We start from the raw sequence: 17,871 nt of genomic DNA on the forward strand, positions 1-17,871 counted from the left end.
TTTTTATTAAATGATAATCTTCCCTACAATTGATCTGTTGATGGGTGTGATTTGAGTACAGATCAGTGAACGAATCCTTTTTTTTTTTTTTTTGAGCTGGTTCTTTTCAGTGAGCTAGTTCAATTCAATTTGTAATCCAGATCAACAACTCATTCACTAATAAGATTAATTCGGAGCTCAGCTAATCAGTGACTCAATGATTCGGTTGCAGCTGTTCTCAAGTTAATAGCTCAGTGGAGGGGAAGATTATCAATGAATATTGACTTAAATTTTGGTCTGTTGCTCACAAAAAAATATAAAATGCCTTCAAAAGACTTGGAATATAGTGCATGAGTCAGATGAACTACTTTTATGGTCATTTTTGTGGTCACTGTGACCTGTAGTTTTATAGAAAACACCTTAATGATGATTTTTTCAAATATCTTATTTTCTGTTCCACATAAGGTAAGTAATGAATTTTCATTTTTGGGTGAACTATTTCTTTAAGTTCCATAAAGCCATTTTACTGTTGTAGTGTCAAAAGTGTAGGACAATTTGTGATGGAAATCAGTCATTTAGGCAAAAGTGTCAGATCCATGTCAGCCTGTGCTCATTCAAGGACAGGATGTGTGTTTGAGTGTGGAGGAGCAGTTTCCTGATTTTTGTCTCTACAGCTAGTGGAGCCTCTGACCCCCAGCGGCAAAGCCCCCAACCAAGCCTTGCTGCGCATCCTCAAAGAGACCGAGTTCAAAAAGATCAAAGTGCTTGGCTCTGGAGCTTTCGGCACTGTGTATAAGGTGACTGACCTCACTTTAAGGTTGCGTATGTAAATACATGGAGGGAGACTGATATGCTACTTGCTTTTCCTGTTTCCTCCTCTGAAGCCTTTTCAGTTTTCTTTGCACTGCAATTTCAATTAGTTGTTTCTATATTGATCTGGTGAAGAAATAAACAAGAGCCTTTTTATCTCAATGTCTCTTTATCTCTAGAGGATCCAGCCAGACTGCATGATACTTTAGCATTTGCCTCATCAGTTACAAAACACTGGGTGTTGCCCAGTTTGTGGCACGAATTGTTAAGTAAAATATGTGTCCCTCCTCACAGGGTTTGTGGGTTCCAGAGGGAGAGAATGTGAAGATCCCTGTTGCCATTAAGGTCTTACGAGAGGCCTCGTCTACCAGAGCAAACAAGGAGATTTTGGATGTGAGTTTTAAAATCTGTCCTAAATAAGTCAGTGTGTTTGTTATTTCACCACCACTATACCTGACTTTACTCAGGGTAGATGCCTTTTTTAATTTGACAGAATGTAAACAATGCTGTGAGGCACAAACATGGAATACTTTCAATATGGATAAATGTCAGTCACGTCTAATTTTCGCATCCAAGTTTTCTGGATTTTTTTGTCAACTGGAAAGTTTTCAGAAAGACATATTCTTAATGTCATTGAAGTTGCATTTAAAGTTGCTATTTGTTCCTTATTTTGCACTAGACGATATGGCAGTCATCTTAGCAGCGTGGATGCAGCATCACAAACATTTTTACTGTCAGCTGTTTTACAATCAGAAATGTATAGTTTACTGACAGTCCTATTTACAGTCAGCCAAGATTAATTCATTCTGTGAGCAAAAGTTTCCAATTACAGCTTGGTTACCAAGATACAATGAAAACTAATTCCATGTTTTCTGATAATGTTTCCTAAGGTTAGCATATTCAAGGAGAACAGCAGGGACCTAATACAGAGCCTTGTGGCACTCCATACTTAACTGTTGTTTGATCTGACAGTTCCTCGTTTACACAAAAAAGAAAATGTCATGATCTATGCCATGGTGTTAAAGGCAGCACTAAGATCTAATAGCACTAAAAGAGAGATGCAGGATACCAGTATAACTGGATTCTCAATCTCATGTGAGTGTACATGATATTAAACATAATTTTATTTATTTTCCATTTTTTTCTCCCCAATTTGAATGGAATGCCCAATTCCTAATGCACTCTAAGTCCTCATGGTGGCGTAGTGACTTGCCCCAATCTGGGTGGTGGAGGATGAATCTCAGTTACCACCGTGTTTGAGACCATCAACCTGTGCATCTTCTCATGTGGCTTGTTGAGTGCATTACCACGGAGACGTAGTGCGTGTGGAGGCTTCACGCTATTCTCCGCGGCATCCACGCACAACTCACCATGTGCCCCACCGAGAGCAAACCACATTATAGCAACCACAAGGAGGTTACCCCATGTGACTCTACCCTCCCTAGCAACCGGGCCAATTTGGTTGCTTAGGAGACCTGGCTGGAGTCACTCAGCACATCCTGGATTCAAACTCGCGAACTCCAGGTGTGGTAGTCAGCGTCAATACTCGCTGAGCTACCCAGGCCCCTATTTTCTTTTTTTTAATGACTAAGTGCTCTTTAACAATCAATACCATGGTAAACAATACACTGCACCTCTATCCCTCAAAACCTTGTTTTCATTCTTGTCAAATAAATATGGTGTCTACCCTGACTATAGTCAATTGACAGTACTAAACAACCAAGACAAGTCAAAGTGTCACAGCATAAATCCTGAGTAAGGTCTTTACTGCAACGACCATGTCTTATCAGTTTTGATTGGCAATTGGCAAGGCAACAACATAATGAATCTAGAGACAATATTGGCACTTTGGTTCAATTACTCAATGAGCTTAATTTTGGGATCCTTTAGACTATCTGAATAATTTGAAATAAAATAGCATTTTAAATTATAGTCTTTTTTGCACATTGTGGAAAAAAGAAAATGTAATCTTTGTCAAAATTTTAAAGGAAATGAACTTGCAATATGATTTTTCAGCAATTATTCATGCTTTTGCACTCTACTTTACATTTTATAAATAAACCCAGCCAGATTGTAAAATTGATGTTTCATCTTTCAACTTATGGTAATGATTATGCAGAGCAGGCCATCGTCTCCAGAGACAAATGCAGTTTCTGAACTCTATACTACTTAACCTTGAGTTAAATGGTAATCTAAGCAAATCCCACTGGATGTTACATGGAGCTGATATAGAACAGAAAACTTTCTCATGCTATTGAAGTTCCTGCTTCTTTTTCTTCTTTGATTGTGCAGATGTGACTAAGCAGTCCGCTTCTCGTGGTCACTTTGATGATAACTCATCTATGTAAACAAACTGTTTAACCTTTTGCATATCAGTCTGCAGCAAACTAAAATCTAACAAATGACTGGCAATGGTCCTGCGAATATTTAAAGAGTCAGCGACATAAAGATCCAGCTTTAGATAGATACAGTCACTCCCTCATTCTTTGATAGTAAAAGGTTGTTGGTGTTGGAAGATTTAACTAGCCTAGGGAGAGTCTAATGTATTGCCCAGAGGTTTGATTATTATGTTGCTGCTAGGTTTGGATTTCTTTCAGTATTTTTCCTCTGAACTCAAGGCCTCTGTCTCTACAAATATTATTTCTAATGTGTTCAAAGCACCCCATTTGTTAGTTTTGCATTAGTAGGGACTATAAACTATAAACAGCGACAGCAGTTTGTCATTGTTGCTATATAGAATTCATGCTGACTTATATGTTTTCATAGGAGGCCTATGTGATGGCCAGCGTTGAGCATCCTCATGTATGTCGTCTGCTCGGCATCTGCCTGACCTCGACTGTCCAGCTCATCACCCAGTTGATGCCCTACGGCTGTTTATTGGACTACGTCAAAGAGAACAAGGACAACATTGGATCTCAATACTTGCTCAACTGGTGTGTGCAGATTGCTAAGGTAAATGGATTGTGCTCATTCGTTGTCTTTAATCGAACCTCTTTGAATTGATTTGAGCCTTTTATTATTGAAACATTCAAAGAGTTGTTTTTATTAAAGCTGTCTATTTAACGTGTTCATTTAGTGCAATTAATTATTTAAAGAAAATTATGAAATAAAAAAATGTACAGAATTAATCATGTCACCTGAACTGTAAATAAATTCCTTAATAAGGAATTATCCTATCAGCGGAGCCAGGGCCACCGATAAGGGGGATAACTGGTCCATTTGTCTCGGGCCTGGACTGGAGGGGGGTGCCCACAGAAAGACTGTTCCATATTGTAGAGCGCATCTAAATGCGTTCAGCGGGAGACGTGGATTTAAACATGGAGACAGTGCGCAACAGCGAAAGCCATCTTGGTAGCGCAATTTGATTAAATACCCCCCTTTGGACAACTGGAGGGGGGCCCGTTGAATACGTTTTCTGCCAGGCCCAAGAATTGTAGAACTGCAGCCCGGAATGGAGCAATTAAAGGTTCAATTCTCAAGACATGATTTTTAAAAGTTTAACTACTTTTTAACCTGACAACTCTAAAAGAATTTGTGAAATGCAGCACAATGGCCAAATATTTCCATCTTTTGGACTCCATTGTGGACTGTAGGCCAGTGATATGGAAATAAAGCAAATAATATATTGACTTCTAGAAACACTTTTTGTAATGTCTTTTCAATGCTTTACTCAAAAATGTATTTGTATTATCTTCATTTGGAGGATTTTCTCAGCAAAAAATTAGGTAATAGAAAAATATGAAGTTATAGTCTCATTTCTGAAGTGCAAATCAGTAGCTGTGAAGACACTTTTAACAGGCAGCTATTTTCAGTCAGTACTGCTGAGGGAATAGCATTTCTTTTTTAAGAGAAACTTTGATCAGAGAATGACTAGAGTATGTTGCAATATGACTTGGATCCACATTCTGAGAAAAGTTGTTTGAACAGTTAAAAACCTAACCATAGTGTAGAGTCCCAAAGTGTGATTTGAAGTGTAAAGTGTACTCTTTGGGACTCTACTCTATACAGGTTTTGGGTAAGGGCATACAATTAATAAACATGTACACAACATCTGACATGCTGAAATTTTGCTTACTTCGCATTACACATCCAGGTATTTGCACGTCTATAATTCTAATGACTTCATATGAACAAACTCTTTCATACTATTTAGCCAACTTGTACAAATTAGTACAACTTCTCATGACATCGGGTTAAAAATCTTCACATTTCTATTAACATTTCAACTAAAGTTCTTTTGAATGTCTCTCTGACTTCTTCAGGGGATGAACTATCTAGAAGAGCACCATCTTGTGCACAGAGACCTGGCCGCTCGTAACGTTCTGGTGAAGACCCCTCAGCATGTAAAGATTACTGATTTTGGCCTGGCCAAGCTGTTAAGTTCCGATGAGAAGGAGTACCATGCAGATGGTGGAAAGGTCTGGCATTGTTTTGTTTTTCTGGAAAGCTAGAAAAATGGCAGTTTTTCATCCTAACTTGATGAAACCATAAAGAGTATTACAAATGTTCAGATGAAATGGTGAATGTGGCATTATTAGTGTTTTAGGAGTACTTAAAATATGAAGCTCATCTTCAGAATGAATCTAGTTTGCATTTACTAGCCATTACATTTACAGTGGAATTTTATGTTGTCATCTATTTCATCTACATCCAGGTGCCAATAAAATGGATGGCGCTTGAATCCATTTTACACAGAACATACACCCACCAGAGTGATGTCTGGAGCTATGGTAAGTATAAGGTTGCTAATGTATTATGGATCAAGAAAACACTACTTATTTTAGGCGTTAAAGTTAACATGAAACAACATTTGCTTTACATTTGGTGTACTCATTAAATGGATAGTTCGTCAAAAAAATTACAATTCTCTTATCATTTATTCACTCTCGTGCCATCCCAGATATGTATGACTTTCTTTCTTCTGCAGAACACAAATTAAGATTTTTAGAAGAATATCTCAGCTCTGAAGGTGCATACAATGCAAGTGAATGGTGGCCAGACCTTTCAAGCTCCAAAAAGGACATAAAGGCAGCATAAAAGTAATCGATACAACTCTAGTGGTTAAATCCATATCTTCAGAAGCAATATTATAGGTGTGGGTGAGAGACAGATCAATATTTAAGTCTTCTCTTTCTATAAATCTATAGATATCTGTTTCTCACCCAACGTGATTGCTTCTCTTCAGAAGACATGTGTTAAACCACTGGAGTCATATTGATTACTTTTATGCTGCCTTTATGTGCTTTTTGGAGCTTCAAATGTCTGGTCACCATTCACTTCCATTCTATGGACCTATAAAGCTGAGATATTCTTCTAAAAAAATTGTATTGTGTTCACCAGAAGAAAGAAATTCATACACATCTAGGATGGCATAAGGTCAAGTAAAAGAAAGAATTTTCATTTTTGGCTGAACTATTCCTTTAAGTAGGTGATACAAACCAGAATGGAGCCAGATTGTTGGAGGTAAGGGTGTGGATGGGAATTATGATTTCAGCTGAAAAGGAAGTTTGTTTCAGAGGCGAAACACTATAAAACTATTTTTTGGAATAGCATGCACTGATTAAGGAAGTAGATTGGGTTGGGTTTTATTTCATGTTGACTAATACCACCTAAAGCACAGGTTTTTAGTATTGATAGATTGTTTCAGTTGTTCACTGTCTGATCCACTGCTGTAGGTGTGACTGTCTGGGAGCTAATGACATTTGGAACAAAGCCCTATGATGGCATTCCTGCGAGTGAGATTGCAGAAGTGCTGGAGAAAGGAGAAAGACTGCCTCAGCCTCCTATCTGCACCATTGATGTCTACATGATCATGGTCAAATGTAAGTGTGCAAATACATTCAAACTCATTGTTATACAGTGATGTGGACATAATGTAGTTCTTTCTTATTCTTTCATCAATCAATTTTTTCATACATACAAATTGCTACCTTTAACACAACACCACCAAAGTAAAGATAATTTGTAATTGACAGAAGCTCTTTGGAAGAATTCTTACATTAAGAGCATCTCTCTTAATCTTATACATGCTCGAAAAGTTAATATTATGACTTTGATTACATATAACATCGTACCGCAGGGTTCTCACAGTTATGGAACAGTGCTGTTATTTATATATATATACACGGCCAAGACTGTTTGTGTGAAAGCACAAAATGTCTTTTTAAACTTCTGATTTATCATCACCTTCACTACGTTTTATTCCAGGTTGGATGATCGATGCAGAGAGCAGGCCTCGCTTCAGGGAGCTCATCGCTGAGTTTTCCAAAATGGCACGGGACCCATCCCGCTATCTTGTCATTCAGGTGAGAGAACAACATGCATTTTCAGCAAATGCTCGGAACTTTATTTCTGAAAGAGCTATCAAATGTTCCTTGTATCTGATCACTGTCACTGTTTGCTGTTGTACAGGGTGATGATCGGATGCATTTACCCAGTCCCTCTGACTCAAAGTTCTACCGCAGTCTAACGACTGGAGATCTTGATGAATCCGTGGATGTAGATGAGTATTTAGTGCCCAATCGTGGATTCTTCAGCAGCCCCAGCACCTCCCGCACACAGCTGCTACACTCTGTGGTGAGACATAAACACACTCCTGTAAACAAAACATAAGTGCCTTCCTAAAGGGAACTCTGGTGCTAGCGGGTAAATATCAATTAATTGTATGTGTCTCATTAATCTGAATCTGAAACCTAGTACAATAAGTATAAATAGTCAAAGACATACATGGCATTACACTAAATGCAGAAAATGTACACATATTCAAACACAAAAGTATATATTCATCCAAAATGTGTGATTGACATATAATGTGCCCATTAAATACTATCTACATTTTTTTAATCAAGATTTCAAAGTTAAATCTATATCAGTGTATAAGTAGTGTTGGGTGTATCTGATTACAAAGTAATTAGTTACTGTAATCAAATTACTTTTTAGTCAAAAAAACTAATGTGGTGCATTACATTTGAAATTCTTGTAATATTACAGTTACTGACTTTCAGCTAATGTCATTACTTAAGTACATTACTTGGACTAATATGTAAAATGCATTTAAAATATGAACTCTTATGTACGTCTGTTAGTGTTTCTGAGAAAGCTAAAGGTTGTGTAACTGATACACTTGGGACATTTGCCACTAGAGTTCGCTTGGTGAATTGTCCCAATTGAAACAGCAATAATGAATGAGGAGGAAATATAGACATATAGGGAATTTATAGTTGGAAACCATAAACATTTCTAGGAAAAATGATTTAGAAAGTAATTTTAAAGTAAAGTAATTAGTTTTTTGATTACTTCTAAAATTAAGTAATCTGATTACATTTTTAGAGAAGTGATTAGTAATTTGTAGTGAGTTACTTATTTTGAGTAACTTACCCACCACTGTGTATAAGGTATTTTTTGTTCCGGTTCCATCGTTCCGCAGCCTCCTTTCCAATTGGTAACTGGTTAGAACTAAATAAAGGAATAGTTAATAACATTCTTTAATGACAGTACACTGTGCTAAGGGTGGGTGATGTACCAGTTGCAGTGTTACCAGATCTCTCAAACACATTCAAAATAAGGGATTTGATTCAACAAAAAAAAAGTGATTTTCAGTTTTTACATTTTTTCCCCATGTGGAGAAATTATCAACATAGACATTTTAACAAGCAAAGTGTATGAAAATAACGTCTTTTCAGTAAATTTATTCTCAATACTAAATATATTTCCAAAATATTTATAATACTTAAAAAATACATCTGCTCATCTGAAATCAATGAATAGCCTAAATCTTTCTCTCCTGCATTCATGCACACACTGCTTGGGCGTATTTGGACTAAACGTAAAATTACTGTCATTGGTGTAATGCAATATAGCTTGGTTGATTCAGTCATAATAAATCATATATTTGACAAAACCAGTTAATTTAGATAAAAAATTTTTTAAGTGAAAAATACATTTTAAATACTGTAGTTTCAGATGGAGTATAGCATGTCACACCACAGGACATGAAAACTTTCCAAAAGTATTTCAAAACAACCCGTATGCAGTTTATCACATAAATTATTGCAGATTTTATACGCTTGCAATCTTATAACGTCTGTCCCAGTAGATGAATGGCAACCTCAGTAATTGCGGTAACAGTTGTGTGGTTACTGCATTCAACCGAATCAGATGACAGTATCATGTGCTTTCACTCAAAAGGACAGAAAGTTCACGTTGCAGAGGCGTTCTGTACCTGGCCTGACCTACTTCCTGTTCCACTGTCTCTGTCTATTCACCCTCTCCCCCAATTCCTTCCAGCTGCCTTCTGATAATGGCAGTTCCGTCCATGTCTGTCCAAGACGACTCGTCAGGCCTCAGTGTACTGAGCGATCGCTGCCTCACGCCTGTCACTAAGTTGGTGCAAAGCCTCTTCAGCCTTTCAAGTCCGATTGCTTTCACGGGCAACACTTGTTAAAAATGTTTTTGCCAGAACGAAGGCCTTGAACTCGAACGCAGTCTTATATAACACAGTCATTGAAGCATGGCCATTTAAGGCTGTAGGCTCCCTGACAGATGGTAGCCTATTTAGTGTATGTTTCTTTTTGCCTTGTTTTTCAAGAAAGTGTTTTGCTAGAGAAAACCTGCGACGTGCTTGTGTGCACTGCTAGGGTTTTGTTATGGTACAGAGACTTCAGTGAGGCTGGGTTCTTTCTTCTCCCAACTTGTATAGACCTGTTTTGTGGAAGCGGTTTTGAATTCAAAAGATTGATCTCGTCCTCAGTCATCATCTTTACATATCAACTATTGTATAGCACTGACTAGAACAAAAGCAACATTTCTAAAACATGTTAGTGCCACATCCATTAGCAGAATAACTGAAAAGACAACTTCATCAGGAGATGGGTTTGGTTGTAAATATGTATACTTCTTTAAAGGCTTGATAATGAAAACATGACTTCTTTTGTTTCAGAGTCTCAACAGCAGCATTGGGAACCTGCAGGGCAGAAATGGGGTAAGTTAGTCGTGTCAGACACCGATACACCATATCACAAAGCTGTCTAGTAACTTGGCTAACATTAATCTCAAAACATAGTACTGGGTCTCAACTTTTGTGACTCCCAGGACCCACCTTGTTCAAGACGATATTCAAAGGCCCCCATTTAGTCTCATGAAGATATTTATTCTGGTAATTCTGCTGTAACGATGAAGAAGCTGCTTGTTTTCAAACTTTATTAACAGAAAGTAGGAATGTCAATTGATTGCGTTAATTGCAATTCATTTTGTGATTCCAGAATTTTACATTCTTCAATAAAAAAAAAGTTGTTAAGGCGAGATGTTGAATATAATATAAAGAAATACAAGAAATATGATGTCATTTTTCATGTTATTCATCTTGATTTTTAGTGGTTTTTGTTCTGTTCTTAGCATTTTTATATTGTCTTGATGAAAGCTAACATACTGATATTCTACAAACTTTGTTTAGGGTTTTTAGAAAATCCCTAAACTGAGACCAGCATTTCTAACACTAACTTCTCTTAGAGCTTTCAAGCTACATCCACCAAACTTGGAACTGACCTTCAGAATGTTCTTGAAGACTGTGCTATGTCTTTTCTAACTGAACAGTGTTACGGTTTTTGCACAGCAGATGATCAAATATTGGAAAAATCCCATAGAAATTGGCGTAATGTTCAAATGGGCCAACGGAATGCTTGTTAACTCAAACTCCAACAAAGATTTTCAAAAAACTAAAATGTAAACAAACCCAAACAAGGCCTTTGATGTGCTTTAAGTTGCTCCGAAGTATTTCTAGCAAGTCAGTCCACTGTTGGCCATCTTTAGAACGCTCTCGGGAAGCTATTTCTAGTCATCAAAGAGCAGCTCCTATCTACTTGAATGGGGGAGCAATGAAATCTAAAAAACAGTTGGTCTAGATTACGATTAATTAACTTATTTTAAATCAACAGTAAAATCTGACAACACTGGAATTATAAATAGTGCTTCTTTACCTCAGATAACACTAACAAAATCCAATTTTCCAGGCTTGTATAGCTAATGCACAACATACAGTTCAAAATAAAGATAAATATGCTAGGACACTTTCTAGTCAAACATGGTTACTCTGCAAGGACAGTTGTTGAACTTGAGGGGAACTGACTAAATACATTCACTAAAAATGACCTTGTGGCCAGCTGGTTAAAACTAAAATAATTTTAAAAATGTGTAAAAAAAAAATAAAAGTGTAGTTCTGAGAAAAACTGCAGCATCATTTGTTTTCAGATGCAACTTGGTTTGATAATTCAGTGAAATATATTTAAGTGGTGCTGAAGTGTCCAGATACTTTTTGGGGCCACTGTATATGATAGATTTTAAGATTGCAGTAACAGTTTGCAATTATAACATGTGTGCTTTGCAATATTAGCATACAACATAAAAATTGCAATAATGACAAAGGTTGCTCCACTCATTATGCAACTGTACCTTGGTTTTGCTTTCACAATCTTCTAGGCAGCACTAACTATGTAGAATAACACACTTTCACTTTGTCACAGAATGGCTTCCCGGCAAGAGAGAACAGCATGGTTTTGCGATACATCCCAGACCCGACGGAACAGTTCCAGGAGGGAGACTTCCAGCCTGCTCCAGGTTGGTCTGGCACAAGCACATGCTGAAGACTTTTATAACTCATAAAACTAGTGCTTTTCCAAGTGTCTCAAATAATGTGAGATGATTAGTCTCTTGGAAAAAAAGAAGAGATAAAATTCTGTTTAGGGAGCAGAAAGACAAAAAGGTTTTTAATTAGTGGTGAAATGGGAGCCTCTATTGGTCAGTCTTAGTACTGCATCCTTGAGGTTTATACTGATTTATAGTCTTAAAAGTGTAGTTCACCCAAAAGTTCTAGCATCATTCACTCTCCCTTTTGTCATTCCAAAATTTATCACTTTCAATATTTCATGGAACACAAATGAAGAAATTCTGAAGAATATTCATGCTGCTCAGTTCTTCCAAAACACAGTGACCAGGGGATGTCAAGCTCCTTAAAGGACAAAAACCACCATTAAAGTAACCTGTTATAAAAGTAGTCCATTTGATTTGTACGGTATAATCTTCAGAAGCCATATGGTAGTTTTATATGACAAACAGAACAAAATTTAAGTCTTTATATACTGATAATCTTGTCCTTCGCTGTAACTTTCAAATCTCATTGCACTTATGCATATTCAGACATGTTAAAACTTGTCATACCAGGTTTTACATCAGTGACACCAAACGATATTGATTCAAAATGCGGAAACTGGAGTACCAAATGAGATTTGAGAGCTACAGAATAGGGCAAGATTTTAAGTGAATAACTACTTTAATTTTGATCTGATACTCATACGTATTGTATAACTTAAGAATACATGAAATACAGCACACCAGTTACATGGACTACTTTAATGGTTTATTTCTCCCTTTTTGGAGCATGACAGCAACTGGCCAATACATGTTTTCAATGGAATGAAACGAGGGTGAGTAAATGATTGCAGAGTTTTCATTTTAAAGTGAACTATCCCTTTAACAGATGCTCATACCCTCAAGGTATTTTTAATCTGTTTTTTGATACACGCCTATGCTTATTACTTACTGTACCGTTTTAATAAAGTACTAATTAAAAAATAATTGGTGAAACAGATTGTTTATTTAACCCCATGTTGTACTATTCCCAAGAATACATGAACCAGAACGGCTCACTGATGTCCAACATGACGAATCTGATCTACCAGCACCCAGGGCCCCCACACATGCTTCCACACTCTTTATTGGCACTTGACGAAACAAAGGAAGAGTACATGAACTGCTTCAAGAGCCCCACTCCTGCTGCTGCCGCCCCACCAGAATATCTTAACACCTCCCATACCCAGCTCCTCTCCAACCAGTTGTTCTTAAAAATGCAGAGCTTCAAGCCCAAGAACAGCATGGACAACCCAGACTACCAGCAGGACTTCTGCCCCCTGGAGCTCAAAACACACACCAACGATCATTTGCCGGCTGCAGAAAATGCAGAATATGTGTGCCTGGAGGTGCACTAGCACATTATGGAGAGGAGAAACTGTTAAAATGAGCCACTTTAGTTAAAAGATGAAAGGACATCTATTTATAGCAGAGGCAAAGGAAATTATATTGCTGTGGAAATGAGGATCTTCGAGAGCAGAGCCTTTCAAATATGCTTGTTTCTTTCTGAGCTAGACTTAGATGCCAATATGATTGCATTGAACAAGTGGGACCCCCTAGAGACTATGAGTGACTGCAGGAATCAAACTGAATGTTGATGCCAGAAGAACTCCTGAAATCATAGAACATGTAGCTTGCTCACACTCTTGTATAAAAACAAATATGTTTTTTGGTTAGCAAAATATTGAACATCATCCCAGTGCACTGTGCTCAACAGTGTCTGTAACTAGAAAACATTACTTTAAAGACTGAACTCAAAGTTTGTCTAATGCCTCTCTGCTGTGAATAAAAGTACAATTGTATAAAGATTTAACTCCCATTTTTTGCTGAAAATGTTGGCTGTATGGTTAGAATCCATTTTGTCCAATAAACCAACACATGGCTTGTTCCAGAAAACGTCCAGTTGATAAGGAACGCTGCCGTGTTTGGCTGCCGCTCCTCTCACCGTTTAATTGTTTATTTATTTATTTTACTGGTAGTGCGGATTTTTGGAGCATCGAAGTTTTAAGTTTTTATAGTCTGAGCTCTATTTAATTTATTCTTCATTGCGATTTGGGATTACTTTTTAAACTTTGTACTGCTTTCTATGGTGGAGTCAACCCAGGATTTACATCACTTTGAGGCTATTGTGGATGTGGGCCCCTGCATGGCTTTAAGGGACACTGCACGGCAGCTACTGAACAATTTTTTGGCCGATAGACACTCATGAACATTGTCAAAACAATGGAATATTGAATCCAAAACGCTACACGCATTGCAGTTCAAGACGCAGTTTTGTCTCTTCGTCTTCGACTGCCTCTATTCCACTGTTTCGGCGGAAAGCCAAAAGACTTATTTTATACTGCCGTTGATTTTAGCAATTTGTCATCGCTTCCATGTCTGGAGGTTTCCCTGTCTCTTCTCTGCCTCTGAGTCTGGTTAAAATGGCGTTATTTAATGCATGCTCTGTGAATAACAAGGCTCTGTTGTTATCGGACATTATAACAGAAAAAATACTAGACTTATTAATGCTTGGCAGAAACATGGCATAAACCGAGTGATGGTCTCTTCTTTAATCAAATTAATCCCAAGGGATATGGGTTGGTTGATCTCCCATGACTCTCTGGTAGAGGTGGGGGTACTATGATGCTTTACAACCTAAAATACAACTTAAGTCCTGTGTCTGTACCACAGTTCACTTCATTTGAGTGCCTCGTTCTGAGTGACTCTGCCCCTCACACTACCATCATCACTACAGTCTACAGCCTCCCAAGACTAATGAAGCCTTTTTGACTGAGTTTGCTAATTTGTTGTCTCTGCTGTGCCTCAAGTTCAAGAGAATTCTTATATTTGGGGACTTTAACATCCACATTGACTCAAAAGACTCAGTATTGACAAAGGACTTTCTGTCTTTATTACTCTCGCATTGACTATTGCAATGCTCTCCTTGCCGGAGTCTCAAAATCTACATTAATTAAATTGCAATATGTGCAAAAGTCGGCTGCCAGAATTCAGACTAGGGCAAGGGCCAGGGCAAGGGCCAGGGCAAATGATCACATCACTCCTATCTTGGAATCATTGCACTGACACCATGTCAAGTTTCGTGTAGACTTAAAAATGATTATGGTTACCTACAAGGCTTTGCATGGTTTGGTTCCCCAATATTTGTCTGAGCTTTTAACCCTGTAAGCCCCAAAGCACGATTTCTGCTCCTCTAAATTGTTTTTGTAAGCTGTTCCTCAGACTCGTTTACGCTCTATGGGTGACAAGGCCTTCTCTTCTTATGCTCTGAAACTATGTAACTCTCTACCCTCATAACTTAGAGAAGTTCAGTCTTTTAGTGACTTTTAATCATATCTTAAAACTAATTTTTTCCAGGAGGCTTTTAATTGATACTATTGTATTCAATTAATTTAATACTATCACTTTATTTACTGTGTTTTATCATTAGTTGTTTTGAGATGCATGTTTTATCCATTTGTATTCAGCTCTGTATTGTTATATTTTATTTTTATCTTTCCTTTCTATATAAAGCGCCTTGAGAGGCCTCTTTAAAGGCGCTATATAAAATAAAGTTTATTATTATTATCATAATTATTATTACATGTACAGAAGTGTAATAAATGGCTGACATGTTAAGAGTATTTTATCCATTGACATAAACACATACAGGGTCACTCACATATTCTGTTTCTGTTAGTAAATTGGTACATTTTTTCTTCTTCCAGTGAATTTTGTAATATTAAAATGAATTTTACTCAATGACAAACATATGATCACATTATACTATGGCAACCATGTTGCACAATTCAAGTAATGTGATTGGATATCACATCTTTCTTGCTTTGATAATTCCTTGGAAAGCACTTTCATTTACTGTTGCAGTATGGTGGGCAATTCTTATCTCTTTTGTCTTCTCGACTTTTTTTTATTACTGTAAGAAGTCAATTCAATAAAGATGATTTGTTCTTATTATTATTCAAGGGAAACTGTACATGTTGAATGCTTCTGATGTAATCATTTTTAAGTGTTTTACCTGCAGTCTCATCAAGGGTAAATTGATCAATTAGCAAGTTCTGCTGGAACTCAACACATTTGCAAAGCACCTGTTTACATGTTAATTAATGTTTAAATCAGGAAGGAGGTCTTATGGCTTTTCAAGTTTGATGATAGGCCTATATGTGTCCTTCTGCAAAAGAGGAAAAAAAGGATTAGGCCTACCCAGATAAGCTGGAATAAAAGGCAAAAATCTGGGTTCAGGTGAGGCAGTAACAATGGAAGTGAATGGGGCCAATCCGTAAATGTTAAAATGCTCACTGTTTTTAAAAGTACAGCCACAATATGTAAACGAGTGTTAACATGATTTTAGCGTGATAAAATCACATACTAACCATTTATGTGTGAAGTTATAGCCAATTAAACAACTTCCTTGCCATGACGTCATAATAACTATTGTAAAAACGATGATTTAAACATATTTACAGCTTCAATTATACATGTACTTTAACAGAAGAATCAAATGCTTTTATAAAATTGTAAGCTTCACATTTCCGCAGTTAAACCCTCTAAAATTTGGCCCTATTCACTTCCATTGTGAATGCCTCACAGTAGCCTCGATTTTAGCTGTTTTTAAAGAAAAGGAGGGACAAGTCAAAATTATTTTTTGTGGTAATCAACGTAAGACCAGAAGTGCAGTCGATTGAGCTAAACTTATATTGAACACCGAATATTATTTAAGTACACACACCTATACAAAACTAAACTAATATAAAGTACGCTAAAATTCCATTCAAATGATAATAGTTGTAGTACAACAAATATCTAAACTATATTTTATGAAATCAAGCGTCGTTAAAAACATTATCTCATGAATATTAAGTTTTGAACACGCTATCAGTACGTAACGAGCCTTTTGGCAAATCAGCTGGGCCTATTTCGCGAACGTCATTTAGTGTGATTAATATTCATGAGTCAAGCCCTGGAGTTCTCGGACACAACCGCTAGATGTCACTACATTTTTGCTGTTGTTGTCTGTATTACACACTCTTGACCGGTAGGTGTCAGCAACAGTAAATCACATTCACACACCAAGGAAGGCTCGGCGCAGGAAATAAGAAGGCTTCACGCCAACAGATGAGAGTTACTCTAGAGAAGAGCTGTGGAGTCAGTGGAGCAATGTTTCTGCTTTGGGGAAAACAATTTTTCTGTCTTTTAGGGACCGTGATTTTATTATCGCAGTGGGTAAGTATGGCAACCGCTAATTTATTTATTTCTCAGTGGCTGACATTAGTGTATCTCGCTGTAGTTGCCTAGCACAAACTTGCAACCATCATACCTGCCCTGACATCAATTCATCAGCTCTGTGTCTATCCACTTCTTAAAAGCAATGGTGTGTATTTGTTTAGCCGAAAGGCTAGATTTTAACGGACTTCGTTGTAACGTTGGTCTTATAAAAGTGAAACTGGCTCCATTCCCCTTGTTAAACTCCGGTCAAAGCTCTTTATGAACAAGGGACCCATGAGTTGATGATCACGTGAGTGCATGTTTTTTTTTTTGTCATCGCATGATTTAAATGGCAAGATCAGCGTTTATTACACTAGAAACGCTATTATAGTTGTTCTGAGCGCTTTGAACACTGTTTAGTTTAAAGATGTGTCTGGCCGTTGCGTAGTAACACACTTTTTGTGTCTCACGTAGTGGGCTGTCGAGAAAAAGAGCCAATGTGTCCTTGTAGACTATAAATACAGGTGAAACTCGAAAAATTAGAATATCGTGCAAAAGTTCATTAATTTCAGTAATTCAACTTAAAAGGTTAAACTAATATATTATATAGACTCATTACAAGCAAAGTAAGATATTTCAAGCCTTTATTTGATATAATTTTGATGATTATGGCTTACAGCTTATGAAAACCCCAAATTCAGAATCTCAGAAAATTAGAATATTGTGAAAAGGTTCAGTATTGTAGGCTCAAAGTGTCACACTCTAATCAGCTAAACACCTGCAAAGGGTTCCTGAGCCTTTAAATGGTCTCTCAGTCTGATTCAGTTGAATTCACAATCATGGGGAAGACTGCTGACCTGACAGCTGTGCAGAAAACCATCATTGACACCCTCCACAAGGAGGGAAAGCCTCAAAAGTTAATTGCAAAAGAAGTTGGATGTTCTCAAAGTGCTGTATCAAAGCACATTAATAGAAAGTTAAGTGGAAGGGAAAAGTGTGGAAGAAAAAGGTGCACAAGCAGCAGGGATGACCGTAGCCTGGAGAGGATTGTCAGGAAAAGGCCATTCAAATGTGTGGGGAGCTTCACAAGGAGTGGACTGAGGCTGGAGTTACTGCATCAAGAGCCACCACACACAGGCGGGTCCTGGACATGGGCTTCAAATGTCAAACGTCTTACCTGGGCTAAAGAAAAAAGAACTG

General features: G+C 37.4%; 2 protein-coding genes across 2 annotated transcripts in view; both read left to right on the plus strand.

The window, feature by feature from the left end:
* Window positions 1-15,429, plus strand: part of LOC127648760 (epidermal growth factor receptor-like) — a 79,343-nt gene extending 63,914 nt beyond the window's left edge. Inside the window, exons 18-28 of the mRNA XM_052133514.1 lie at window positions 654-776; window positions 1,084-1,182; window positions 3,556-3,741; window positions 5,052-5,207; window positions 5,444-5,519; window positions 6,465-6,611; window positions 6,997-7,094; window positions 7,201-7,365; window positions 9,728-9,769; window positions 11,307-11,400; window positions 12,466-15,429. Of these exons, the coding sequence (XP_051989474.1) occupies window positions 654-776; window positions 1,084-1,182; window positions 3,556-3,741; window positions 5,052-5,207; window positions 5,444-5,519; window positions 6,465-6,611; window positions 6,997-7,094; window positions 7,201-7,365; window positions 9,728-9,769; window positions 11,307-11,400; window positions 12,466-12,827 (1,548 nt within the window). The 3' untranslated portion in view covers window positions 12,828-15,429. The remainder of the gene's footprint in view (window positions 1-653; window positions 777-1,083; window positions 1,183-3,555; window positions 3,742-5,051; window positions 5,208-5,443; window positions 5,520-6,464; window positions 6,612-6,996; window positions 7,095-7,200; window positions 7,366-9,727; window positions 9,770-11,306; window positions 11,401-12,465) is intronic.
* A 1,143-nt stretch (window positions 15,430-16,572) lies between these two features.
* Window positions 16,573-17,871, plus strand: part of LOC127649034 (NPC intracellular cholesterol transporter 1-like) — a 44,842-nt gene continuing 43,543 nt past the window's right edge. The window contains exon 1 of the mRNA XM_052133917.1: window positions 16,573-16,689. Coding sequence (XP_051989877.1) covers window positions 16,582-16,689 — 108 coding nt within the window. The 5' untranslated portion in view covers window positions 16,573-16,581. The remainder of the gene's footprint in view (window positions 16,690-17,871) is intronic.

The sequence above is a fragment of the Xyrauchen texanus genome, chromosome 9 (assembly GCF_025860055.1).
Source record: "Xyrauchen texanus isolate HMW12.3.18 chromosome 9, RBS_HiC_50CHRs, whole genome shotgun sequence".
NCBI classification, from domain to species: Eukaryota; Metazoa; Chordata; class Actinopteri; order Cypriniformes; family Catostomidae; genus Xyrauchen; species Xyrauchen texanus.